This window comes from Balearica regulorum, chromosome 4 (genome assembly GCF_011004875.1).
Source record: "Balearica regulorum gibbericeps isolate bBalReg1 chromosome 4, bBalReg1.pri, whole genome shotgun sequence".
Classification (NCBI taxonomy): domain Eukaryota; kingdom Metazoa; phylum Chordata; class Aves; order Gruiformes; family Gruidae; genus Balearica; species Balearica regulorum.
This window is the reverse complement of record NC_046187.1, coordinates 70,538,614-70,566,249: the sequence shown is the minus strand read 5'-3', so window position 1 is coordinate 70,566,249 and position 27,636 is coordinate 70,538,614. Positions and strand designations below refer to the sequence as shown.

At 40.5% G+C, this 27,636-nt stretch overlaps 2 protein-coding genes across 1 annotated transcript; one reads left to right on the top strand and one right to left on the bottom strand.

Annotated features, from left to right (window-relative positions):
• The window catches only part of ABLIM2 (actin binding LIM protein family member 2), a 341,805-nt gene that overhangs the window by 94,283 nt on the left and 219,886 nt on the right, over positions 1-27,636 (top strand).
• Positions 155-27,023, bottom strand: HTRA3 (HtrA serine peptidase 3). Its single transcript, XM_075752562.1, has 9 exons — positions 26,223-27,023; positions 16,910-17,009; positions 14,958-15,180; positions 14,069-14,263; positions 10,790-10,822; positions 9,987-10,101; positions 4,011-4,059; positions 2,108-2,203; positions 155-1,135 (listed from the first exon to the last, which is right to left on the bottom strand). The coding sequence occupies exons 1-9, from the start codon at positions 26,644-26,646 to the stop codon at positions 970-972; spliced, it is 1,401 nt and encodes a 466-aa protein (XP_075608677.1). The 5' UTR covers positions 26,647-27,023; the 3' UTR covers positions 155-969.

The window sequence follows — 27,636 nt, the reverse complement described above, 5'->3', positions numbered from 1 at the left end:
GGGCAGAATAATCATGTCATAGGGCTGCAAAGGGTTTTCATAACATGGGGGCCCAATTTTCTGTAAGAAATTTTTCTCTTGTGAGAGTCTATTCCAGTCTGACAGAAGAGGGAGGGAAGACATACTTGTTTAAAAAGAGGTTTACACCAACACATTATTTGTGTAAACTTTAATCTCCTTACAGTAGAAACATACACAGTACAAGCCAAAAGTAGTATAACAATTTTACAGTAAAGCTTACCAGTAAAATGCAAAACTAATCTGTATCAAATTCTTAAAAAACTGTGCACTTTCTCAAACTTAACTTTGTTCAGCACATCGTTTTGATTTATATATAATAAGGCATTAATTCTATAAGAATCATTTACTATATTCCAAAATCGCATGACCTAGGTGTAACACTCTATAGCCTGATACCATTTTTGTTTCTTTCGATATTTACAGATTTATTCTACCTGCATTGACATGTAGCATACAAGCACTAAGAACAAATATAAGCTTTGCCAATACTAGTTTCACATTGAAAAAGTTACATTAAAAAAAAAAAGCTCAATTGTGCATTGCAATAACTTGGTTCTGCTGCAGCCATGACTGTAGTTTAAGAATAATTTCCCCTTTTGGCATGCTTCCTCACTTCCAGTAGTATTTTGGTCTTTCAAAATGCAGAACTGAATCTGCTCTGAACCTGCAGGAACTGGAAGTAGACCCCATTTTTACCAGCTACCCAAAATTTGTTTTCCTCCTTCCCTTCTCCAGAACACAGTCCTTAAATTTCTTTGAAAGTTAAATCTTCTACAAATGGCATAACTGAATTCACTCTAGCTACTATGTACAGAAATGGCTCAGGCAATTAAGTTAGTCCACCTTGTCATTAGTCAACAGGAAGTATAATTACTGTAGCTGTAAAGGAGGTATCTAGTGTTCCAGAATAAGTGAGTTTAATTATGGTGAGAACTTCCTCAATTCTATTTACATGACAACTTCAGGCTCAATGTTAAATAGCAAGTCATCATTTCCTCTTCGAACTTCAAGTAGTAGAGGTGATTCATTCATCACAGCCTCTTGCAGGTCACTGGAAGTCATCAAAGGACGCCCATTGACTTTAACAATAATATCTCCATCTTGGATCCCTCCTCTGCAAAGACAAAAAGAACAAGGCAGTAAGTATGCATTCTACAAAGAGAAAACGTGCAAAGACTATTCACCATCCCTTTTGCTGATGTGATAATTTTTTACTTGTTTTAGCTTCCATTGAAGGGAAACTCCACCCTTCTGACTGAGAAAGAATAATCAGTAGTACTCGCTAAATGCAAAATTAGGTTCACAATATTTCATTGAGGATTTTCTTCTAAAACAGCAAAAACACACTGCCAGTAAAAGTAATCTAACTTTCTCTTTGTTTGCTCTGTAAATGAGAAACAGAACAGACTTTTAGCCATGACTGACTGACTCCATCCATTTGCAAGAACAATTTTTATCTCTCCAGTATGTATTCCAAGCATTGGAAATCAAAATCATTATCAACATTTCAAGATGAGCAAAGTGTACCAACTGAACTACTGAACTACTACCATCTGAACTCTTGCTGTTCAAATGTAATCCAGAATAGCTGCTTTTATTGGCTTTGCATTTTCTTAATAATTCCTAAAGTAATTTTTAGAAGTGTCTTACTTATTTTCCAACTGTTCTGTAAAATAGTCTTTTCCTCTAAGATAAAGCAGATACTATCTCTGACAGTGTCTTATGTGAATGCTATCCTGTTTCCTGTTTAAACTCAATGCAAGTTTCTATTTAATAGTCAACATACTTTTCAAAACCAAATTTGATTAATTGTATTTGGGGTGTTTTTAAATTTGCACACTGTTAGTGTTTCATAATGCAATTTAAAGTTCTAATATTGAAATATTTCACTTTTGTAGGTATGAGTAGAACTTTAGCACAAATATTTTAACTTTTTTTTTTTTTTAACGTAAAAGCACAATTTTTAATTGTTTAAATACAAATCAAGACTGGTATAAGGAAGTACTTGAATGTAAATAGAAACTTCACCTACTAGTATCTATTTGGAGATTTATTTATGGTGAAGAAAATAATGTGCTCTACATACCTATGAGAAGGTGAGTTTGGAACAACTTCATGTACATAAATTCCACTTCTGACATCAGGAAAATCAGCATTATTATGTTTCAGTTCTTCCACCAAGCTAAAAGAAGAACAAAATTATACAGCATTTGATTCCACTATGAAAGCAGTAACATTCAAAAATATTTATTTATTTATTCTCAATTTTTCGGTGACCAAAAATGAATGACTTAATTGTTTGCCCCTTGTTCTTGTGATGAGAATGTAGGGGATTTGAATTTGCATTAACACAAGTAACACAGATATTAAGAGAGTCATAACTACCTACCTGTGCAAAGCATGCTACATTTAATGGTCTCATACATCTCCTGCAAGAACCTGACTTTTGCTATTTTTAGCAATAGCAAAGAGGGCACTGCAGAAGAGCACTGGGACAGCAGGATAGAGCACTGGACAGCAGCACTCTCTGTCCCAGGTGCTGTACAGGGACAAAAGACATTCCTGCCCCAAAGCATCAATGCTGGCAATGAGGCAGAAATTTACTGATTTTGCTTCTTTCATTTTGCAAGTCATTCTTAATTTGTCTTGATCTAGAAAAGTAGAGCTTTTGATAACTTCAGTCATCAGATAGATCAGAACTGTGAGAGTTTTCCAAGGAAACTTCAGCTTCCTCAAGTTTTCTTGAGGAATTGTTTGTGCATCCCTTTCTAAAGAAAGAAGACAGGAACCAGGTGCAAAAGAGCCTCTAAAAACATCCTCTCATTTCTGAGATGACATGATTTCAGGTCTGTGTACAGTGTGAGTTAAAACCCATTTCTGGAAAGAAAGGGTTTTAAACTAATGATGGATTACCTTGCTGTCCACCATGAAAACCTGCGGTCCCTCAGAGGGAAAGCAAGCCAAAATGGCTGCACATAGCTTCACTTCATTTGATTTTGTACTGAGGAAGTTAACAATTAAATGACTAAAGCAAACACATCAAGGGAAGTACTCTTTTCCTGAAAATAGGCCTGGAGACATCTTACACTTCATTAGATGCCACAAAAGCAGTAAAATCTCACATGGTGTTCACTTCACAATTACAAAGAGAAACATTCCGAGTTTCTCTCCATCGGTGGTGGCCCGGTGATGTTAATGCCACTACCCTGATGTGTTCCAGCTGAGGATCTGACCCTTTGGGGAGGATTGCAAGAGTGTAACTCAATAAACGAAGATGGGTTTACTACAACTCCAGCTGGAAATTGTCTTGATTAATTTTGTAGTCTACTGCCACACTGGAAACGTGCCTACTGCTGGGAACGAACACAAGCGTAAGAGCCTTCATTTGTTATCCCAGAATATATCCAGGTAACAGCAAGACACAAAGCAATGTGAGAGAGAAAAGACAGTAAAGAATTGGAGGAAGGTGTCCATATTCTGGCTTTGTTAACATGGAGGCATGAAGCTTTAGTTCTGCACTTTAGCAACTACTTTCTTTCCAGTTAATAGTTAGGCACCAAATCTCACATCATATGGCCTCCACTGGCGCTGACAAAACTACTGCCAAACCCTCAGGCAGCTAATCTGTTACTGGCACTCACACTCACCTGAAAGCAGCAGCTTGTTTAAATGCCACCTAAAACCTGGTGTAACTCCAGACATCCTTAACAAGAACTGAAACCAGTATTTAGGCTCTCCCTAATTTTCCTCAGCTATCAACAGGGCATCCATCGTTATCAGTATTTAGAGAATGACTGACAGTGATTTTCCAGGTCTCAGAACACATATTTCACCAATACCATTAAAAGGTTTGCCAACTTTACAGAAGCTAATGCACACTTCTGGGTTCTCTGGAGATTTGTAATGAAAGCTGAATGATGAAGTTCTGAACCACCATTGACCACATTTTGTATGCATGATCACACAGGTTACCTTTCTAAGATACTTACGCAGGTGTTATTGTCAGCATTCTGATGCCAATGAAACGTTTCTTCCCATCTGAAAATAACACAGAGGATATTTAAGAAATTTAGGCAAACACTGAAAAAAGAAAAAAACTACTTTGATGACCCAAAATATCTGTCAATTAAAACAGGATGTATAAGCTTTTAACAAAACTAAACAGAAATCATACACATCTACACTGAGGTCATTTTTTATTTTGGTTAGCCCTGGTGTACAGAATGGCAATCCCTCTCCCTGCAAGTCAGGGTAAGAGAGAAGCTCATTGACACACCTTAAGAGTTTTCCTTCAGGAAATTCAGGAAAATTTCTTTGATCTAGTATCACATGACTTCATTAAATGGAAAATTTCATAACCACCATTTCATCTGAAACTGGTCAAGACAATTTAATCATATGGTGTTCTGATTAAAATGTAGAAATGGGATTTAAAGAAATTAAAATTTCCACCTTTCACAGAAAGGACAACCTAAAGACTCACACTGATGCTAATGCAAATGGTTTGGTATTTCTACTCCAAGAATGAAAAACAACGTTTAAAAAACCCCATAGAAGTCAGATAGGACTCTAGAGAATTTTAAATGGTGAAAATTCACTCCTTTAGGAACAGCATCACATTTCTGTAGTTGGCTGATACTGCACAGCTGTCTTCTGAAAAAAACGCAGTTTGATGACTTCCTGAAGTGAGTGCTTCAGTAGTTAGTTATATCCGGCGTGAAACAATATTTCCCCTGACTTGTTCCAGCATAACTACTTCACACTTTCTTTGAGCTTCTCCATGTTCTCATGTGAGGAAAAAGGTTGAAAAGGAGATGTACAGAGTCTCCTCAAACTCTTTCCAAGAAAAATAGTCCCAAGTTAAGGAGTTAATCCTGAATCTTACGCATGTCCAATATTCCCATTAGTGTCAGTGAAAATGTCGACTACTAAACATTGGATTTAATACACTCTGAACAATCTTCCATCTGTAACTGTCATCCCTGCTTTTCCCTGAAATATTCTGGTTCTTCTGTATTTTATAGTGAAAATACCAAGATCAAAATCAGCCATAGTAAGAGTGTCACAAAGTCCAATTACTCAAAAAAAAGCTTTGGCCATAGTCATGAACTAGTGCTTTCATAGTGCTCTTATACATGGCATAAATTTAAGTTTTCGCTTTTTAAAGATAACCAAACTTGATAACTCTCCCACCTGAAAATAATCCCCCTGCCCCTGCCATGTAGCCAGTTAGATGATGAAGTTGTCTTCATGAGACACATAGATGACACTCTCTGGTGACAGTTTACTGTCTGCCTTAAACAGTTTGCTGCTGGTCATCCCCTGCGTGATGCAGAAATATGCAGAAGCACAAAGCATACTCTGGGGGCTGAGTTAGGAATGTTTACTTGAAAGAAAAATGAAAATGAAAGAAGGGACAAAAGAAATTGATCTGGAAGAAACAAAACAGCAAGGAGAAGATTGGGCGAGAATGAAAAAACCACAGCAGAAATGCCACTGATGTAAAAGGGAATTATTTCCCCAGTGGCTAATGACACATGTAAAAATAAGGCTTTGGGAAAAACAATAATCTGGTAACTACAGACTTATTCACAATGAAAAGTCTCATTCCACCTTCACCTCTGGGCAGTTTTGGGGTACTATTTCACCTCTGTCACGCATTAAAATTCAAAATGGCCTTCAGATCTCTCTCCTCAATAAGTTTGACACACTGCAAATAGTGGTTCATACTATAACAGTAACAGGTTATTGTATAAAATAAACTAATAGCTATGCATTATTTTAGCAGCAGAGTTTAGATTCCTTCCCTCTCCTCCCCCAGCCATTTCGTATGTCCGAATACAGGTAAAGAAACTGCAGGCCTTTTGTTTTGCAAAAGTTTATTCTGTTGAAATTTAACCCAATCAAACATCGTACACAAAACCCAGATTTTTCATCATCAATGACTAGAGGCAATGTAATTGTCCAGTTTATGAAAAGTATCCACAGAGACTGAACAGGCAGACAACCAGTTGTAGTGTTTTATCATCCCAAAGGATAGGCATTTTGACGTCAGGGTTAAGTCTCATTGGCAGCACAGTATGTGGCACCTGGAACTACCACTGTCATATTACATCTGCTCTGTGAATAAAAAGTCTCAAAACCTGTCATTCTGGCAATTTGTGCAATCATGAGGCAGAAGAAAAACTAATTAAGAGAACTGGAATAAAGTGAGATTGTAAATCTAAGCAGCATGTCACCAGGCTGAAGTCCCAGCAGTAGTTAAAAGAAGGTTAATATGTTGGAACAATCAGGTTGAACAAATATGAAACCACTGCAGCTTAAAGCTGGAGCAGAGCACAGCAGAGAGAGATATTCAAATCACATTTCATTTTTGTAAACACCAGGCCAGATTAAACACTGATTCCAGTGGTACAAATTCAAGCAAAGCAGCCTCAACCATTAGTTTAAACTTAAATCTGGTTTGTGTTAATAGAAAGTCACAAGCAGCTGACCCCAACTATCTAGAAGCAGTTCACTATTTACGGAGATTTCTGTTCCACAGTAAGGAAAGCATTTGCTATTTTTCTTTCTTTTTTATTGATGCTTGTAACAATAGAAATACAAACCAGACAGACAGACACAGGCTGAAGGCAGAAGTGTTTATGTCTTACAAACTGTGGCAAAAAGAACTGATAAATCCAAATTAAGGGGTCAAGTATTCGTACTCTTCTGGGCATGAGTAACTCTGGCACATGAGTATCCCCACTGCAGTTGATTTCAGTGGGGCCAGGATATCACCAAGATCTCTGAGTGAAGAAACAAATCCTGCACTTTTTGTTCAAGCGGCAGGCAAAACTCCTACTCCTCTGCTCACTCCTTTTGCACTTAGATAGTCTTGCAGATTGCATAAGCAATCCTGAAAGCATTTAAGACATTCCACTGCCAAACAGAAACCATGAAAATAGCTCGAGTCTATAATGCTGAATTATGTGCAGTGTACCTTCTGTATAAATTGCATGGCTGAATTTAATAAGCAGTCTGAATGTATACTCAGAAAGCCTCCTAAGCAGCCCTCATGACTATTGGTAATAGTTATCAGTAATAATCATACAAATACATAGGTAAGCATACAGTTTCAACACAACTGATGTAGTGTTCTGGGGATGTAAGTGAGGATACATATCAATGACTTGTTGGGTGTGACCAGTGCAGAACTCCCCCCTTCTCTCCTTGCCCATCTGAAACAAGGTTTATTCACTTCTCTGCTAACATTCTATGAGAAGCCAGGCTGACCTCTTAGGCTGGATTTTGTCTTTAATATTTTGTCAAAGTATTGTTTTCCATCCTAGAAGATCCATGTTTGAACACTTTCTAGTTTTACTGTTCTGCTCAAGTCTAAACTAGGAATAGATGGCAGAGCCAAGACTGAAACTGAGAAATGCCTATGGGATACTAAGAAAAGACACTGAAGTAAAAAATCAGTTCGTGCTTAAGTATATAGATGACTTCCAGAGGTAGACAGAACACACAGATGGTCAAAACTGAGATATAGGTGGAGACACTTAAGTTCATGCACCAGTTTAGGAATTCGTAACTATAAAAGGAGGTTAACATTATTATTGATACATTAGGTATTATTATCTATTGTCCATGCATTAGGTAGAATATTCAGATAATAATAACCAGTGCAAATAATTCATTCAAATGTCATCCTCTCCTCCTTTGTCCCCCTCTCTCCTGTACTTCAATAGATCATATATTTGCAGTTATACAGTGGATGGGACTTCAAAAATATATGCCTCCTATATAAAACTGGTAGTTATCTGATCAACTGACATTTAAAAGACTAAAGTCAAGATTATTAAACAATGTTCTGAGTATCTCCCATATGCCAGAGCAAATCTGGAAAGAGTGGTTTCCTAAGGGAATTTTATCATCTTCAGGCAGTACGATATTTAGAGCAAAATGGTAATACTCTTAAACTTATTTCTATGACCTAATTGTACCATAAGGGTGGATCCCACTGAAACTACCAAAATGTAACTGGAGCAAAAGAAAACATGATAAAAACATCCCAAAAATTCTGCTTACATAAATTCCTTATGTCAAGAAATAACGCCTGTACAATGAACTTGAAAATCATTACTAAATGCCTAAAAAATACAAACTAAGTCTCAAATATGGAGAAAACATCTCCTAGAAATTATCTTTCTCTAAGCATCAAGGACTTGAAATGACTATTGTTCTGCCTGCAGCAAAAGTACAAGAGGTACTTCAGACAAGCAAAAGCAAAAAAAGTTAAAAAAATAAAAAGTTTTTAAAATTGCCTGCGCACAGGGTATACCAAGCAATGACAGTCACACTGATGCTAAGAGTAAGTGTGAATCCTTTTCCTTTGATTAGGGGATAATGAGAACAATGAAAAAAATCAGATAGTATGTTATAACCACAAAATAAACTTGATTTTTTATTTTTTCTTCCTTAGAGTTCCATAGAAAAAGTTATCTCTAGGCCCTCTAGCTGGGCTCAGCAGGTTCATCATCCTCTGCGGCAAAGGTGCCTGACACAGCAAGGTGGCTGATTTCAGTGATGGCATCTCTAGCCTTCACTGACTTTCCATCCCCAGTTACCAGGAACTGCCTGGGAGATGGTGGGCTTTCGGCCCAAGGCTTGCATTCATGCCTCTAGAGCCATGCCTGCAGGGTGAGCCATCACTCCTCCCTGCTTTGAGATGACCAGTTTGGTTCTGAAGGGTAACATCACCAACGATACAGACCTGCTTCCCTCAGAAGCCAACAAACAGTTAGTAACCTGGGTGAATAAATAGGGGTTTTGATTTTTTTAGCTGGAACAAAATTATGTCAACTACTTTGAAATGTACTTTCCAGCACATAATTAACAACTTTTTAAATGAATTTTCATCAATTCCCTCCCCCAGATCGACAATCAAAGTGAAAACAATCTAATTTGGGGAATTCAGCAAAACACAGATGAGGGGACCCATCAGAATTGTGATGGTCTCAAATATACTAGCAGATGCATAGCTTTAAAACCTCTGACTAAGGCAAGTTTCTGCAATAACAGTATCTGAGAGAACACGGAGAGGACAATGGTGTAGGGAAACAACCCTGGCATCAGCAACTGGATGAACTCAGGAGAAGACAAGATTAATATCAAAAAGATCCAAGAGAAGCAGCAGCCAACAGTCATGATACAAGATGAGTAGGGTGTGTAGGGTGTGGACAGATAAACTGGCAAGCAAAGGAGAAAGGAAGGTTTGGCCTTGATGAAGCATTACTAGATCAGCTTTGGCTGTGCAGCATGTAGTATGGCACCTAGTACAGTGTGACAGATATGCAGCAAGCACATAAAAAGAGTCCAGAGTACTGCAATTGGCAGTTGCTGGTATATTTAGATGTATATGTTCTTTGGTGCAGAGGCCTTTCTTTTCTTCTGCCTCTCCCCACCTTCCCCATTTATTTCTTCAGGAATTAACACACAGCTCTTCTTCCACTGAGGTATAAGAGTCTATCAGCAAATCCAATTATATACCACTGACATAGAAGACGATGGCAAAATAAAGATCACCTACTGATAGTGCACATACCACACTCCATCCATGGACAAGTGTTTTAAAAAGTTTTTACCTTATTCTCCACAGTACACCTTAATCTCCTTTTTGCTTGAACAATATGTGAAAGAGGAAGATAAGACTCCTTGAATGAGTCACCATCTGTTCTCAAGATCATCTATCCCCAGAGGCCCTTTTTCCCAGATTTATACAGACACTGTCTACTCTTTAGGGGTCTGAGTAATAAAATGTCTTTCCTACCTCTGTGAAGTTGTTTTCTATTTCCAGTGTTCTACACTGTAAAATAATGCTGCTCCCTTCAGTAATAGGATCCCAGACCCGTGTCTTTTGGCACTTTACTGACAGATGAGGACAATAATTGGAAGATGCCACTGTTTCTTGCAGACCTTACCTTTACTTTGTTTATCATGTGACTCTGTGAGAAACTGAGTGATGCGGTCTGAAGGAATAGCAAAAGAAATTCCAGCTGTGACCTTCAAGGTGTTAATCCCAATCACTTCACCATCCTGTTGGAAGACAGCATCCAATTAATTTGCTCCTAAGCGACAGGGTTCAGCTCACTGCCTAGCATTTCATGTCAAAAGCTGGTATAAGAAATTTTAAGAGTGTTGTAATCACTCAAGAAATAAACATCATTACTTGTAACTGAGGATCTGGGTTCTGATTCACAATCCCTTTCACATTTAACCGTGATGGCCAGAGAGATTACAGTACAGTCTGTTCATCCAAGGTCCATCTCACCACTCGGCAAGAGATTACCTCTGCTGAGCGGGCAGTGGCGTCACTACTGCCACTACAGCCACAATTCACCGACCTGCAAAATCAGTGCTGGTTTAAAGCAACCTATTTTAAAATCAGTTGTGCGGATTAACCAGGTCGCATCTTTGCTGTGCATCCCAGGTTTCAAGGTGTGAATGAGCGTAACCGCTCCTACCAGATCCCATTTTCCTCACTGCTGCATAAAATTTCCTCTGCTCCACGGGGAAATGTTTTTCAACGGTGTATGAACTGAGACCTAATTTGCAGCATTTGTATTAGCTTCAGGGTATCTGCCTATCATTACCTTGAATGCCTGGGAGCTGGTATGACCTATGAATCTTTTTAAAAAAATATTATCCCACTTAATTCAAACTAGCTCTTGAAACCAAACCAAACCAAATCAAATCAAACTAAACCCAAGTCACATGCACTTACCAGATTAACTAGAGGTCCTCCAGAGTTGCCATACTGTAAAAATGACATAAAGGAACAATAAATTGGTGCTTAACTATAGGAAATGCAGTTTTCATTTCAAACAGTATTTTGTTTGTAAGTAAATGAAAGAGAGGAGGTCAATTCCTAGGCAGCACTGAGGGACACAATATTGATCACAGAAGACTACAGGTAGGTCTTACCCTACCTGTTCACACCTCTTCTGATTAGGGGTTTTTTTCTTTTCAGAAACACGCCTTAAGTAAGGAGCAGTAACTTACCACTCCAAATAGAGCCTAAGGTTAAGAAGAATCATTAAATAGTTAAAACGAGTATTTCAATTCTTCTAAAGGCTGTCAGAACAAGGTTTTGAAATAATTAATTGCTGTTTAAAGTCGTATTTCAGTGAGGTGCATGTACAGTTCTTAAGTAGTTTTATTCATCGCTTTGGTTTGTAACACTGTTGGTCTCTCTTATTCTCCATCAGAGAAGAATACAGTGGATTACATGTTTAATCGCAGCATATTGCTATGAGGTAGGTACTACGTAAGGATTGATTTAGTAACCACAGACATGTAAGCCTCTCTAAGGAGGGTATATAGCAGCTCTGAGCAGTCTGAAATTGCCTAATACCTAATGGCCTTCAAAGGAAATATCCAACAGGACTACAGGAAATGAGAGCTGGAGAAGTTTCTTGTCCATCTTCATGTTGGCTCAACAAGTTTGTTTGTGAGCGAGGCCAGAGTTTTCAAGTAGGTCTACTGAACAGCCAAGAGCAGCAACTTAGCACTCAAAATAAACAAAAGCTAAAAGTGATGCATGACAGCAACATGAGCCATATAAGCTGTTTACACTTAGATAGCACTGGGCAAACCTTATAGATTCTCAGAAGAATAAAACAGGCATTAGTTTTTAAAACAGCTTCGAAGTTCAAGTTTAAACAGAGATTAGTTTCTTACATTCTATCTTTTCAGTGATCAGAGGCTACACACTTGATTTTTTATGTCTGACTGACACAAAGGAACCAAGATAATGATTTTTCAGCCTTCCTCAGCATATCATCTTTCATTCACTTGTCCTCTACTTGAAGGATGTGATAATGAAAGAAGTTTGGCGCATGCAATATAGCTCCATTTAGGAATGTATGGCCCTGTTTTCTCCTGCCCCATGTTCCTGCTGTCCTAGCATTTCTCAGAAGGCAGCTGCATGCACATTCCTGCAGGAAAGTCTTGGCTGAGCCACAGGAATGCTCTGAATAGACCAGCTCTCAAACTCCTCCCATTCTCAGGAGAAAACTAGTGCATTAGCTAAGCACAAAGCATCCCTGTGCCAGGGACTATCTTAATATTTTGTGGTTGCAGATGGCAAAGAAATCCAAATATATTGCCATTTTCCTTACCTCCTCTGCTATCACTATTCCATTTGGTCTAGCATTATCTGACACATTCTGCTATCCTTGTCTAAACTTGCTTATTAGCTTTTGAGGGCAGTGAATGCCTAAATATATACAAGGAAGCAGTCTGATCTTGAGGAATGCATATAGGCGTGAAGTCAAGAACCCATGTTCTAATTCTGTCACTGCCACCCATTCAGTGTGTGCTCCCAAGTAACCCATTTTGCATAAGTCTTCCTATTCTCCTTTTACAGCTGAAGAGAGTAATTCCAATTAAATGTCTTAAGAGGTTCAGCTCCTGGATCATATAGCAGCTTTTTGAAAAATCTCACTTTTATGTCATATCTTAGCTTAAAAACTAATTACCCATTTTTTTTCCCCATACAATTTCTCTCAACAAGTCTGTGAAGATAAACATTTGTGAATTGCTTTGCATGTGTAAAAGGCTAAGCATTATGACTTGTTATGTCAAATTTGACATTGAGGGCCAGCAAATAAATCCTGAAAATATTTTCCGTTCAACATATAGCAGATTTAAGCCATAAAATTTCAGGCCATTTTCTACCTCAGACATGCATGCAGTGTTCTTTTTAGAATCAAGTAAAACTTATATACACACCCAAGGACTTTACTTAAGCTCTGTGAATCCCTCCAAGCTGCTCTGAAGGAACACTATTTTCATGTATTTCTATGTAAAATGCAGTGCTAGGACCCTTAACTCCAAACTGTATCTCAAACAATGTTATTTTACATCTAGACTCTTACTTGGAGTATGTGACGTGCAAAGGGAAAACAAGAACAAAACCAAAAAAACCCAGTCCTCTCCTTAAGTTCTTATCTGGGTGTCCTGTTGTTAAATTGAAGCAGATACTATCAACTTGACTACTCCATCTGGTTCTAATGCATGGAGATGAAAGAAACTTTGGATCTATTCTACAGTGTGGTGGGTTGACCCTGGCTGGATGCCAGGTGCCCACCAAGCTGCTCTATCACTTCCCTTCTCAGCTGGACATGGCAGGGAGAAAATAAGATGGAAACAACCTTGTGGGTCAAGATAAAGGCAGTCTAATAAACCAAAAGCAAAGGCCGCACATGGAAGCAAAGGAAAACAAAAGATTTATTCTCTGCTTCCCATCAGCAGGTGATGTCTGGCCACTTCCCAGGAAGCAGGGCTTCAGGACGTGTAGCGGTTGCTCCACAAGACAAGCGTCATCATAACGAATGCCCCCCCCTTCTTCCTCCTTTTTATTGCTGAGCAGACATCATATGGTATGGAATATCCCTTTGGTCGGTTTGGGTCACCTGTCCTGGCTGTGTCCCCTCCCAAGATCTTGCCCACCTCCAGCTGACCGGTGAGGGGGAAATGGAGAGACAGAGACAGCCTTGGGGCTGTGCAGCCCTGCTCAGCAGTAGCTACAACACCGGTGTGTTATCAACACCTTGCTGGCTACCGACGCACAGCACAGCGCTGTGAGGGCTGCTGCGGGGAAAATTAACTCCATCTCAGCCAGACCCAATACATACAGCTTGCTTGGCCAGATCAGCTGAACAAGCAGAGAAAGAAAGGTGTTGGTTTACTGCTGGTCTACACAACTATGTGTTACCGCACAAGATCTACGAAATAGGAGGGGTCTGCCATATGTAACATCTTCATAAACAACCTCAAAGAGGGCAGTTTTATTTAACATACCTTTCACAACGCTAATGCCTGAATGCAACTTAGACATTGCATCGTCCTTTATAAAAACAAGAGCCTATCACTGATTTTAAACAAAGCTGTTTTTATTCAGTGGATTCATCTTTCAGAGCACACACTTTCCTGCTGAATAGGTAGGGATTTCAAGGTCCCAGGACTATGAAGGTCAGCTCCTCACACACCTAGTACTTACATTGATAATAGCGTCTGTCTGAATGTAATCCATATCTGAGTCCCGCAGGCCAAGTTCTTTGCCATCTCTCTGAGCAGTGCTGACAATTCCTGTTGTCACAGTGTTCTGTAAGGCAAATGGACTTCCAATCGCCACCACAAATTCTCCTGGCCTCAGATCAGCAGAGTGTCCCAGTAACAATACTGGTAATTTTTTCTTAAACAAACACAGAAAGAGAGAAATAAGCATTAGTTTATAGCTGAAAATAACATGGTTGGAAAGATCAAAAACTAGCAAGAAGTTAGGAACATACACTTTCCATTATGTTAATGAAAGAACCACTATCATACAGCCAAAACTTACAGTAGGTAAACTTAGTATACTGCAGGGTGCTACTGCTTTAAACTGTCTTCAGAAACAAACTGCTAGCAGCAGTACCTTGCAATTTCTTCCAGAAAAAAAAGCCAGCAAGATTCTGAAACAGAATTCCCCCTATTCCAGTCGATTGTTCCCTACTCCTCCTAGAAATAGCATACAAACAAGCTATTGACCAGCCTGCAAATCTCCCTACACAATGTAGCACCTTGCAGTCCATGTATTAGCACAAAGCTAGAAGGATTAGCAAAAATAGCGTAAGTCTTCAGGTACAGATAGCTAAATCCAGCCACATATTAACTGAGCTGCATTTTTTTTTCTTCTTTTTTAGCAGTTCCTAGCAGAGAAGACAAAGTAATTTAATTCTAAGACATGAAAATTTCCAGGCCTACAGAAACAGTTTGTTCAGTACATTGTTTTCCCCAGATATATTTCCAAGGAAACCCTAAACATATATTCCAGCCAATCATCCTGTACTAAATGAAAGTGAAATAGGATTCCCAAATTAATCCATTCATCTATTTATGCCACTCACCTTAGGGTGAATCTTTATTGTTGCTATGTCAGATTTCTTGTCAATGTCTTTGATAGTTGCTTCATAGGTATCTCCATTCTGTAGCTGCACTTTCAATTGTTGTCTCCCTGATATAGCATTGGTGCTTGACACCACGTGAGCATTGGTCACAATTAAACCAGAATCAGACATAATAAACCCAGATCCACTAGAAAGCGGCACATTTCGACCAAAGAGAGGGTGCCTATACAAAAAACCAATTAATTATAACTAATAAGGGAAGCATAACTTAGAGAACATTACATTAGAAATCATTTACCACCTTTCACTCTGAGAAATAACACAGCATTTGATTACCAATATTACAATCCTTACAAAAATTAAATCAAAAAATTTACAAAGAAAGGATTCTTTTCTGAAAATTGTGATTGCTTTTAGTCAGTCAGGGAGATAGGAACCGAGGTTTTCAGACAACCTGCAGGGTCCTTTTCCTTTGGTTTCCAATTCTATCTTTATAGGCTTCCTTGCAAAGAGGCTACATGACAAAAAGGGAAGGAGGAGAAGCCCATCTGATCCCACTGGCTGGTGCTTCTATATGGGAAGGAAATGATAACAGGAAATAGTAGGGCTGACAAATGGACTGATCCTCTAATGGAAAAAAGGGAAAAAGAAGAAGGAACCTTGCAGCTGGACAGAGGACTAAAGGAAGAGCTGACATCTGAAGGAATCATGAAGCCCACGCGTAGACTGGCAGTAAAAAGCATGTCTGGCAACAGAAAGGAATGGGAATGTGAAAGAAAAGAAATGAAAAACACCAACAATGGGTAAAACTTGGTGGCAAACAACATTTGCTGCAATATAGACAGTTAAAAGACTTTATAAACTGTTTAAAGTATTATGACTTTTCTCTATGAACAATTGCTATAAAGCCTTTAGATTTGTTAGGGGAACAGAAAGTGCTTTGGGTGGTAGAAGATGAGAAAAGGCCCACAAATTCCTCTTTCTTCCAAGATGTGGTCCTTATTAGGAAATTGTTTGAAACTTCTGGGCTATTTAGCAGTAAAGAATTGGAGCCAATCCCAGGCAGAAGGCAGTATCACAATTAGCGCCCAGCAAGCTGCTGGACAAACATTTACTTATAGGGAAAGAACAAACAATCTTAACTACATATGCAAAGATCTTAAACATCTTCAGCTGTAACATTCTCTCAAAAGACCAATCACCATGTGCATAAAGCTATGTCTCAGAAAACCTGATTATCTTGATTTTGCATATTAAGAAAGCCAATAAAAATTCTCCAAGAAATTATTAAGTCTGTGAAAAATCAGAGTATCCCAAGCAGAAAGGTATTCAGGTAATAGAGTACCTATAATACTCGCAGTAATTTGTTCTGACAGCAGGTTGTTTTGAACATTCAATGTTAAACTTGCCTCCTCAGCTCCAGCTTCAGTAAACTGAATATTGATATGTTTTGGTCAGCAAATTTAGTACAATTTTTCCTATCAGAAATAATTTCTGTGTTTAGATAGGTTACATCTGGTCAACATCCTATCTCTTAATGTTCTCCCTGCCAAAATAAAATCACTTCCCATTGAAAGTGGAATAAGCAACAAGGAGCTATGTTTTTCCAGCTTACCTTCTGGATTTGTTTTTTTAAACTGAGGTAATAAACATAATCCAACAAGCAACACATTTTAGTGAAGGCTGAAGAGATCTCCAAAGATGAAATAGACTTACTTTATGGCAGACAATATGTATTGTAAAGTACTGTAGACTCTAAGCCAAATAAAATAGATCTGCTAAACAGGAACAAAACACACAAATGGGTGGTTATCTGGATAAATGAGTCTGCTGTAATGTTTCAGAGTATTTTGTGAACTTCAAGAATTCAAAATGAAAGTTACTACACTGGACAATCTTTGTAGACCTTTGTTAAACAATGCTATTAAAACACAAAGAATTGAAATTGTTACCTGAGGAAAAGTTCAATGTGCACAACTGCAGGTGCAATCTTTTCCACCACATCTGCTATGAAGTTGAATTTGTATCTTGGGCTGCTGGACTGTAGGTGACCTATACTAGCAGAAAGAATTGGATATGTTAATAAGACAATACCCCTTTTTACCAAGTAGGTGAGATAAATATGCTTTGAATTGGTCTGCTTCTCCTACTGGGATAGTTTCCAAACAGGTACTGGAAAGGGAATCAAATCATTAAGATTGTTCAAAACTTATCCAGCATTTTGCTTGATCCTGAGAAAAGTAAACATCGGCATCACTTGGCTATAAGTTCTTTGACTTTCTTGGAAGTCTACAAGCATTCTCTGGAATATTTTTCTCAGGACAACCACCAATTATTATCCAAAACACACATGGTCATAGGATAAGTCAGGTTGGAAGGGACCTCAGGAGGTCTCTAGTTCAACCTCCTGCTCAAAGCTGTGTTGGCCACGAAGGCAGACCAGGTTGCTCAAAGGCTCTGTCCAATTGGGACTTTCAAACCTCCAAGGATGAAGACTCCAGAAACTCTCTGGGCAACTTGTCCCACTGCTTCACTGTCCTCCACGAGGTAAAAGTTTTTCTTATATCTAGTCTGAACTTTTCTTGTTGAAACTCATGTTTCAACTCATGCCCATTGTCTCTAATCTTCCCACTATGCACCATTGCAGAGTCTAGCTCCATCTTCCCGGTAACTTCCTCATAAGTACAGGAAGGCTGCTGCTAGGTCCTCCTGAAGCTCTGTCTTCTCCAGGCTGAACAAGCCCAGTTTCTTCAGCTTCTTCTCATAGGAAATATGTCCAGGCCCCCCAACCATCCCCATGACCCTCTCCTGAACTCACTCCAGTTTGTCAATGCCCTTCTTGTATTGAGGGGTCCAAAACTGGATGCAGCATTCTAGATGTGGTGTAACAAGTGCTGAGTAATATAGCTGTAGCATTTGGGAACCGCATTTAGAACACAAGTTAGGATTTTTTGAAGTAGACACATTAGAAACCTGCTGTAAATTATAACCTTTGTACCTAAAAAGTTCTGCAAATTCACATTTAAGCTGACACAAGCAGCTGGGCACAGCGATAGATCATAAATACTAAGCGTTCTGATAAAAGCCGGTGCGGTACTACATTAAACAGCACTATACACAGCATTTATGAATATTGAATATAATTCTGTGGAATTAAGATCTTTGAAGAGAGGGAAAAAAGCCCACAGCATCCTGGCTTCTAATGTCCCAACATCCTGGATTCTAACATCACAAAGTAATAATACTGCTTGTTCTAGAATGTCATACTTATATGCAATCCCTAATACATGGGGACATATCACCACATATGTTAAACATATGCTAGGGGACATACCACCATACCCAAATAGCAATCTTTCATGTTCACAGCCTGATGCTTTAAAATTAACTGTGGGATCTAGGGAAGGGAGTAAATGAGTTGTAATCAGATACAGCAATGAAATTTCTGGCTTTTTTCAAATCCGGTGCAACAGCACACCATTTATCGCAGGAGATACAACTCTTTTTCTGCCATTTAGTCAGGAAGGAGAGGCTCTAAGTTCTAACTTCTAAACAATATCAACTCTTCAGAAGCAATGCTTTCGCTGTCATGATTTGTGCCACATTCAACTCATGCTGAAGGACGAACTCACTCCACAGTAGCTCTTGCATACGAAGTCAACACCTGTTCTTAAGGGTTCTAGACTTGCCTACTTCTAGATCACACAACATAGCAATGAGTCCAGATACATAGTCTGTCTTTTGCAAGTATATAGTTTTCTTTCATCAGCTGCCCTTTACCAGTCTTTAAAAGGAACGTAGGTAAGGGGGATCACACAATAAGGAAAGATACACATAAAAGAAAGGAGAAAGAAGTTTAAGAGAGAAGAGTTCTCATATATTTTGGTATTCTGTGCAGTTCCTAATTCAAAGATCACTTTCACCAATCCCTATCTACAAGTGTTTTACTGACCATTAAACCTTGTAACTTGAAAATTACTTGGGATGAATATAAAGATTACAGCACAATGGAGTCTAACCTATTTACAAAAAAAAAAAAAAAAAAGATGTCTCTCTGATCTATTCTATTCTTTCAATGAATTAATAAGATTATGAGTGACAGAGATCTAGTTGTTATAGTTCCTATAGTGTCTCAGAAAGCTTTCATAATAAAGTGTCAAAGGACCTAAAAAGTCAGAAAGCGAGAGGCCTTACATGACCACAGTACCCAAAAGACCTGAAGCAAAGACAGGAACTTAGGGAATGGACCCAACACTGGTACCAAGGAAGAACATATTAAAGAAACCAGATCTAGACAATTAGGCATTTCTCCATAGAAGTCTGTGAGTTCTTTTTCCTGTTACTGGATACGAGATTTACTTCTGAGGGGAAAGAAACCATGCTTACATTTAGCAAGCTAAATTTATATGATATGGTATAAACAGAAGGAACAACTTGGCAGGGCTAGATTTGTTGTATTATTTTTACGTAGATTCTCATGCACTCCGAAAAATCCCTCTAACCAATTGTATATGCTTGTTTCAGTACTTAGTTTAAAGAGACACTGTAAATAGGAATCATAGAGGACAGTCAAATGTAAGCACAATATACTGTTACTTATTTTGCTTACTGGGTCACTGAAGATCTATCTTACCTTCAGTTCACAAGCAGTTTCCCTGATTATGCAGTGTATCCTTTGAAGTCTACTAACGTGACTTTGAATGCTTGCATACACAGCAGTGTTCACTGACAGGATATAACATTATAATCACATTTATCTTAATAGAAATGACTACGCATCTATGAAAGACAGTTGGCTAGACCCTCAGATGATGAACTAGCATAGAATTGGGGGGAAAAAGCACAGTGAATACAGGCTTTCAGTTGGTGTAAATCAGCATAGCTCTATGTGAGTCAGGGCAACTAAATTTCTTTGCATCTGCTGAGTGCTGAGCTCACTTTTGCACCACTCCTGACTAGCCAGGGAAACATCATGGGTGGCAGTGGCTTTCCAGGTAAGATCTGGGGTAGGCAGAGAGAAAACATCTGAAAGAGGTAGCAGATGAATGTAAACATGGAAAGAGTGGAAGAAAATAAAATGCAGCAATACAGAGAGAAGACTGCAAAACTGAAGAAAAGCTTGTCTTCTTTCTATACCATAGTGAAAGCATTTCTCAGGCTGAGCAGAAGTCCAGAACCTCTCTGTTGGGGTCAGAAGACATGAATACTCAAACCTGAAGGTGAATCCAAAACTGCACTATATGTTAAGGGGAAATTTGAAACAGAGGAGGATCAAGAATAAGAGACATGCAAACTTTCTAAGAAAGGCATAGCTGAAGATCTACTGGCCTGATTAAAGATGAGCTGTTCTTACCAGTGTCTGGTGGAGACTAAATAATGACTTACAAAGTTGAGATGCCTTCATAGAAAGCAACTTCTCTTGAATCATTTTCTGCAAGCTGGGAGTGGTAAGAACCTTTAAACACTTTATATGACATCCCAGAAACTCAAACTATGGACTTGGAAGATGTAACTGCAAACTAACATTTACTCTCACACACACAACCCTATTTAAGGGAATTGAAATGTCAGTTATTATTAATAAAACTTAATGCACAATTATTAAACTTGTTTTCATCAGAAGTTCTTGATATGTTTTAAAAGGGAGGAATTGCAGCCTGAGAAACTGAAGCAGGAAGTAACTTCCAACATTGTATAAACTGTATAAAGTCACCCTGAAAACAAGTACTATAACTGTAGTAGTAGAGTCAGGGCTTTACGTGAGACCTTCAATCTACCCTTTAATTTGCATTAGTTGGTAGACACAAGCTGCTGCTACTGTTCTTACTAAAGCATAAAATTAAAGACGTGTATTTTTCTTTCTTGGTTCCCCCCCCCCCCACCCCCAATACTCTGCTGTCTTGCGGAGTTTCACGCAGGCCTCAGACCTCTGCTGGACTGCGAATGTAAAAGCTCTGAGTTTACAGCAGCTTTGTGTATTTTGACCTATTGACCTACTGAGATTTGCCACATACTTTTTCAAAGGTGTCTCAATAACATCCATTATTTTCCATGTTTTTACTGCATGTTCAACATCATCTCACACTAACCAAAGCTAATTTATCTTGGAGGAGAGCCATAATTTAATCCAATTAACTATCTGTTGTATAACCAAAATATCAAAGGTGCTGCAACCAGGTTGTACTTGAAGCAAAACCAAGTTTATGCTGTATGAATCTCTAGCTGTCTACACATTTCTTAATCAAAAGAACAAGATTTTTCCCAATCCACTCCATAGCCACAAATCAACAAGATTTTCAGCAGATCTGAACTCCCATCCTGTCATTTAAATTAAGGGATTAGATCTTCAGAAGATCTCTGGCTCCTCTCACAGAACACTCAAAACCCAGATTTGGATGTAAGTACATAAACTGGAGTTAAAGACATTCAGCCCATTTTGTAAAACGTGATCTTACATTTCCAGTTCTATGGGCTACTACTACATTGGATTTACATGGCTAAAGCTAAGTGCCTGTCAGGTAGGAGTATCCTTATTATCAGCTTAAGACTTTGCCTGCATAGTAGTGTCACCTTACAGGCTATGAGTCCATTGAATAGTGTTGTATTTACTTTTTTGCAGAGACAACAGACCCACTCCAATCTCATTAACACTGCTGTAAATCAGGAACAACTCCAACAAATTTGTGGAGTTAACCTAGTACAAAGAGAACAAAAAAAAATTTCAGCAGAAATAAATCGTCATAATCCCACTGAGGACAATAAAGCCAGACCCATTTACATTTGCAGAAGATTGAGAGTTTCTGAATATCTGCCAGCTTATTCCCTGTACTATTAAATCAACTCATATTCAATGGTTTCTTGAAGACAATACACTGTATTAAAATCTACAATTTTATATTCATTAAGATTTTGTGAGCCTGGGAAACTCATTCTTTTAAGGCTGTTCCCCCACTGCCCTCTTAAAACCAGCTTCAGAAAAGATCTGTGTGTTCAGCAAAATTATTATGTCTAAGGGAGGACTGCAACCTGGCAGATCTGATCACCAGGGATAAACACTGTCCCTACTGTGCTTTCATGGAAAGAAATGAAAGACAAATAAAAGATTATAACGTCTCTGCTTAAAAAACAGAAACATCTGCTGGAAACATAGGTTCATGGGCAGTTTTTCTGATGAATTCAGCATTAAGATCAAGTTGCATAGCTGTGCACTGACCATAAAGCCTTGGTGAGTTTAATGCCACATTATGGTTCAGGCAACTTGTTTATACAATGGATGTCTACCATGCACAGATGAAAACAATTTGGTGAACCAACACCAAAGTGGCTTTCTTGTGCAGTGCAGCAATCACAACAGCCAGAGACACACTGGTACAAGCCTTCCAGCACAGACACCTCACTGCCTCACTGACTTCGGATGCTAATTATTCCTCCTTCCCAAGTGATTCTCATAAGGAGACGCAATGAGAACATCACTTTCCTGTTAGCTATCCTATACAAAGCAGTGAAGTACTACACTCTGAATATTTACCAAACTGTAAAATATACATCCTCACCTGCAGGAACTCAAAACAAGCTCAGACATAAGAAAAACAATCAGTAAGGGAATGTGACTAGAGTTTGCATTTCCAGCCAATACCTTGCAGTGCATTTCCCTAAATACAGCTGGTGGCAGCTGTAAGGCTTTGATGACAATAATAATAGTAGGAGACTTCAATATCTCTTAGTGGGACAGAAATGCAAGTAATGTTATGCTCAGTTGTTCCTCTGTATCTTCAAGGTTATGCACAGGCACACTCCAAATACCCCACACAGAACTGTGTGCAATGACTCCCCTCATGCATTAACTGTATTTCAAATGTTTCTTTTAGGGAACTGAACTTTTAGGCTCATATCTTGCAAAGATTTGACTGACATGGGTGAGGCTTTACACCATGACCACTTTCTGAGAGTGACTTCAGTTAAACAATGCAGAGGACAGACATCCTCAGACAGAATCCTGCGAAGGATCAGTGTGAAAGCCAATGTACTTGTTTTCTGGAACTTATTTCCTCAAAGGTTTTCTAATCAATCTTTTAGTTTTCCTTGTTGCACTGACAAAACAGCCCTCTTATTTTTCAAGAAAATAATTTTTTGCTTCCACGTCCTAGGTGAGAAAATACAGATCTTTCAACATCTGAACTGTCTTCACAGAAGCCATCAGCAAAATAACACTGCAGGGAATTATTAACTGTTCTAAGTAAGTTGTACTGAGACATTATAAACAGCCCTTTGTGCAAGAAAGAGTCTGACATAAATTGGCCATAGACCTTGTGAATCCTTTGAGTGAGGAGTTTGACACTTTAATAGATTGATATGTGCCATTGATAAAACTTAAACTTGAATTTGCTGCAGTGAGAAAGAGGGCTCTGTAAGAACAGGTCTTTGATTACAGAGGTTGTCCTCCATACATGTCTATGCCATTACTTACACATTAGCCTGTAATAGCTTATCTTTCTCACGACAGGTGACAGAAGGCAGGAAAAAGCTAGCTGCTTCAGAAAATTCCCATATATTAAGGTATCTAGACTTGAACAGGGGGAAAAAAAAATATTTGTAGTGTATAGTTTAAATTTGCCTTGGAGCATATAGTTTAAATTTGCAGACTGTTCCTATTAGTATTTCAGAGAAGTCCATGGCTCTGCTCAGATGCATAAGGCTAACTATATGAGTAATAGTTTTCAGGGCATAGATGTGTTGCAGAACATCTCCAATACAGTTCATCTGTCTCCATGCAGTACACACCCCCTTTAGTACACTGTAACTAAAACTTGCAATTTGGCATGGTGTTCTTCAAGCTAATCCAGGCCTTCAACAAGGAAAAAAAGATTTTAAATTCTGTCAGTTTTGGAATTATCACTCAGTCATCCTGGGCATCTCTTTCCTCCCTTCCTTTCTGCATCTTTTACTACTTTTTCATGCATCCTTGTTCACCAGACTTCTGACACTAGGAAATCACAGCTAAGTTTTCTCACCCTATCTTGGTTTATCACAACCAGAATCTAACTTACATCAACATAAGCAGCTGGAAATGGAAAAGAGCAGACAGTTCAAAAGCTGTTCCTTAAGGTCACTGCATGTTCTGAAAATGGTCTAAGTCACGCTATGTAAGGCTACTGTTATCTGAGATTGTTTTAATATATACATGGTTAAGTAAAACTGGATTTACTTCATGACTAGCTTAGCCCTTCAAACTCTGAGTCATCTGAGGCCAGACTTCTTTCAAGAACAGGGAAAAGAGAGAAACTCGACAGTAATTTTAAACTGTCGACTTTCTTCTAAACCTGTAATTACAGCCATTGCATGTTATTGTTTAAAAAAAAAATTAAAAAAATACCATAATTGAGTTCTATTCCTGGCTCAACCACCAACTCAGTCTGACCTTGGGCAAGACACTTGGTTTCTTTGAGCTTCAGTTTGTGCAGCTGTAGAATTGAATAAAAAAATTAAAACTTAACAGAGAACCAGATGCTTCATCTAAGCTGAGGTTTTCTGAGACAAAAAATAAAGCCAAAATAAAGTGAACACTAAAATAGTTGCTTAAAAAAATGTTGCCTCTACCTCATGCCTCCAAATTCCTAAGCCTATTAACAGTAGATTCAGGAGGATTCCTTAAAGAAAATGTCATATACACCAAACCCCGAGCACTCAGTAAGCCCTTAGATGCAGGCTAGCTCACTCATTTTGGTTAAACATGCTGATTATTTCATGTGGATCAGTTCCAACCAAGCATTAGGAGTACTAAATCTAATGGATGCTGATGTGAAAAGGAATTTATAACTACAAAATACTGGAGAGACTGATCACAGCAGCTCCAGGCTGGCATCTGGAGCAATTCTTGGCTCTGACAAGATACTGCTAAAGGAACTCCAGGAACATCATTTAACCTCCTCCCTCTCTGCACCACAGTTTACCTTCTCTCAAGAGAGGGATATATGAAAGGTCCCTTATTCACAGAAAGGCTACAACAGTGGCCCTTTTCCCTCTGATGCCTCTCAATAATTTTGGCAAGTTTGCTATCTATGAATAAACAGGATGGTTAGTGGTTCACCTGGCATAATGCAAACACTAATGCATGATTTAAAAATCCATTCTGCATATGACTTTTCTTTCCAGGAACACTATGAGAAAGGTAGCAGAAGGAAGCCCTTAAAATAACATATCAGTAAGTATGTGAAAAGATATTAGCAGCATTAACGCTTCCATAAAGTGACCCAATTTAATACTAAAAAAAAATAAAAATCACCAAATTAAGTGATTATTAAACTTTCTAAAAGCATCAAGCCTGAAGTTGCCATAGCATATCACAGTATCTGAGCAAAGGCCTTAGTACATTACTGCAAAACAGAAGACTATTTGATATCCTAAGTGTCAATATTTAAACTGTAAAGGCAGTTCACAGGCATTTTTTCCCACTTTAGACTCTGCAAGATTACAAAACTTCTTGTGAAAAGAAAACAAACAGGCAAAAGACTATGTTTGAGGTTTTTATGTACTACTACTGGGTGTTTTTCTGCCCTGCTTGAGCTACATGGCTTTAAGAGGCATTTTCTGGCTATAGACGCCTGTCAGGTAAATCCAATTAAACACCCACACCCCACCAGGGAAGGCCCCAGAGCACAAGTGTACCCCGGTCCCTGCTGAGCCACGTGCAACGGATCTGCAGAGCAACCTGCACGGGCGATGCCACCGAAACCCCTCAGCAGTGTGTGCTGACGTTAGGAAACCAACGTGGTGTTGGCGGGACGACAGCAAGCTTGTCCCACTGCCCTGCCAGCACGCCCTGCCTTGAGAAGGGGTGACGGCTGAGGACGTCATTGCCGCCCTGCCCTGACGGCCGAATACCCGCCACCGAGCTCACCTCCATGCTGTCAAGTCCACGCGCAGGGGAGTGCTGTGGGAGCAACGTGTTCAACACCCAGGTGTCCACTGCCACGCTACCAAGGGGAAACCTTCCCAAACCTCAGACGAGGCCTCTAGCCCACAGTGAGGATCAATGAGGGGAATTTTTGCTGTTCAGAAAGGACCTGAGCACCTCTTCCCCACACCACAGCAATCTCTGGCAGTGGGGCAAGGTGCCTTGACCTTGTAGCCTCTTACGGTCCCTGGAGCCACCCAGTCTTCCCAGGTGACTGAAAATCGTGCTTTTTCTCACCCTGGAAACCAGCACGCCCCGCGCTGTCCACCCGCCACCCTCTGCCCCACAGGCAGGCCCCGCCATGCTCCTACCCGATTCACAGGCTCCCTTCTGGACCTGGGCGACGGCAGGCAGCCCGTGCTGCAGCGCCTTGCGGCTCACCGCCTTCAGCTGGCAGATGTTGTCGTAGGTCCGGCCGTCGCTGCCGCACACCTGGGCGCTGAGCTTGCACTGGCAGACCCCCTTGGCGAAGCGCTTGCCCATGGGGTAGCGGCAGTCGAGGCTGTCCCCGCAGGGCGGGTCCTCCTTTCGGCCGCAGGAGTCCCCCTCGCCCGCGGCGCAGATGAGGCAGCAGTTGCAGCGGTCGGGGACGTAGCCGCTGGGACAGCTGGGGCTGGGGCACTTGGAGACATCGCAGCGGGTCGGGCACTTGGCTCGGGCAGCCGAGAGCTCCGCGGCGCCTGGGCTGCAGCTGAGGGACAGCAGGAGCAACGGGCTCAGCAGCGACACCCGCATCCTCGGCGGGCTGCTGGCGGGGAGAGCGGCGGAGAAGGGGTGCGAGCCCGCCCGACCCGAGGGCAGGAGGCGGAGGAGGGGGGGAAAGGTGCAGTCGCGGTGCAGCGAGGGAAGGTAAAGTCGGGCTTTATGCACACACGGGTGGGAAAGTGTCTTCTGCCCCGAGCAGGGCTTCTGCAGGCGGAGCGGCAAAGAGCAGCAGATGGAAGGAAGGAGGCTGGAGTATAAAGCCGCAGAGCCAAGGCCAGCTCAGTCCGTCCGAGACGCGGCAGCTCTGCTGCTCCCCGGGACTAGCTCGCAGGGCTGAGGCGCCGAGCCATTGCCAAGCTGCCGCGCAAGGTGAGCGCCGTCCCCAGGCGGCCGCGGGAAGCAGTGAGCACGGCGTCGAGCGCAGCGGCAGGGTTTTATGTGGGACGTGCCCGGGGCCGCCGCCGCCTCCAACAGCAGCCGCGGCAGCTCCGCGGCGGCAACGACTGCCAGGCCCCACCCCGGCCGGGGAGGGACGGCTCCCTGCGGGCGGGCTGCCGGGCCGGGGGGGCCTGGCTGAAGGGGAGCCCTCAGGCGGGCCGGGCCGGGCTGAACGGAGTCCCTGCGGGCGGGCAGAGCCGGGAGGGCCTGCTTCCCTCAGCCGCGGGGCGGGTACTGCCCGTCTGCTGGTAAATCACCACCCCGAGCGGGGAAAGGCTGAGGGTGAGCCGGCTGCGGCCCTCCGATCGACGCCAGCTGCTCTGGGTGAGCGAGGTGGACTATTAAATATACACGTGTAAGAGAAGTTATGTGAAGAAAGCAGTTGTGACCTCTGTGAGAGCTGGGGGTACAAAGCTTGCCACCATTTTGCCTTCCGTCATCCTCATCTTTAATGTCAGCGTTAATAAGGACATTTGTCACCACTGCCAGAGGCTAATCAGGGTTGGACCCCTGTTGTGATATTAAACACAGGGACGCTTGGACATGAATCCCTTTTTCAGGTGATGAAGCCAAACATACCTG

What these genes read in the sequence shown, in the direction of transcription:
- HTRA3 (XM_075752562.1), bottom strand. Translation starts at nt 26,646, where the DNA reads ATGCGGGTGTCGCTGCTGAGCCCGTTGCTCCTGCTGTCCCTCAGCTGC. An exon ending in ACATGATAAACAAAGTAAAG is followed by an intron (nt 4,060 to 9,986) that starts GTAAGGTCTGCA and finishes TGTTATTTTCAG; the next exon opens with ATGGGAAGAAACGTTTCATT. An exon ending in ATGCTGACAATAACACCTGC is followed by an intron (nt 2,204 to 4,010) that starts GTAAGTATCTTA and finishes TTCTTCTTTTAG; the next exon opens with CTTGGTGGAAGAACTGAAAC.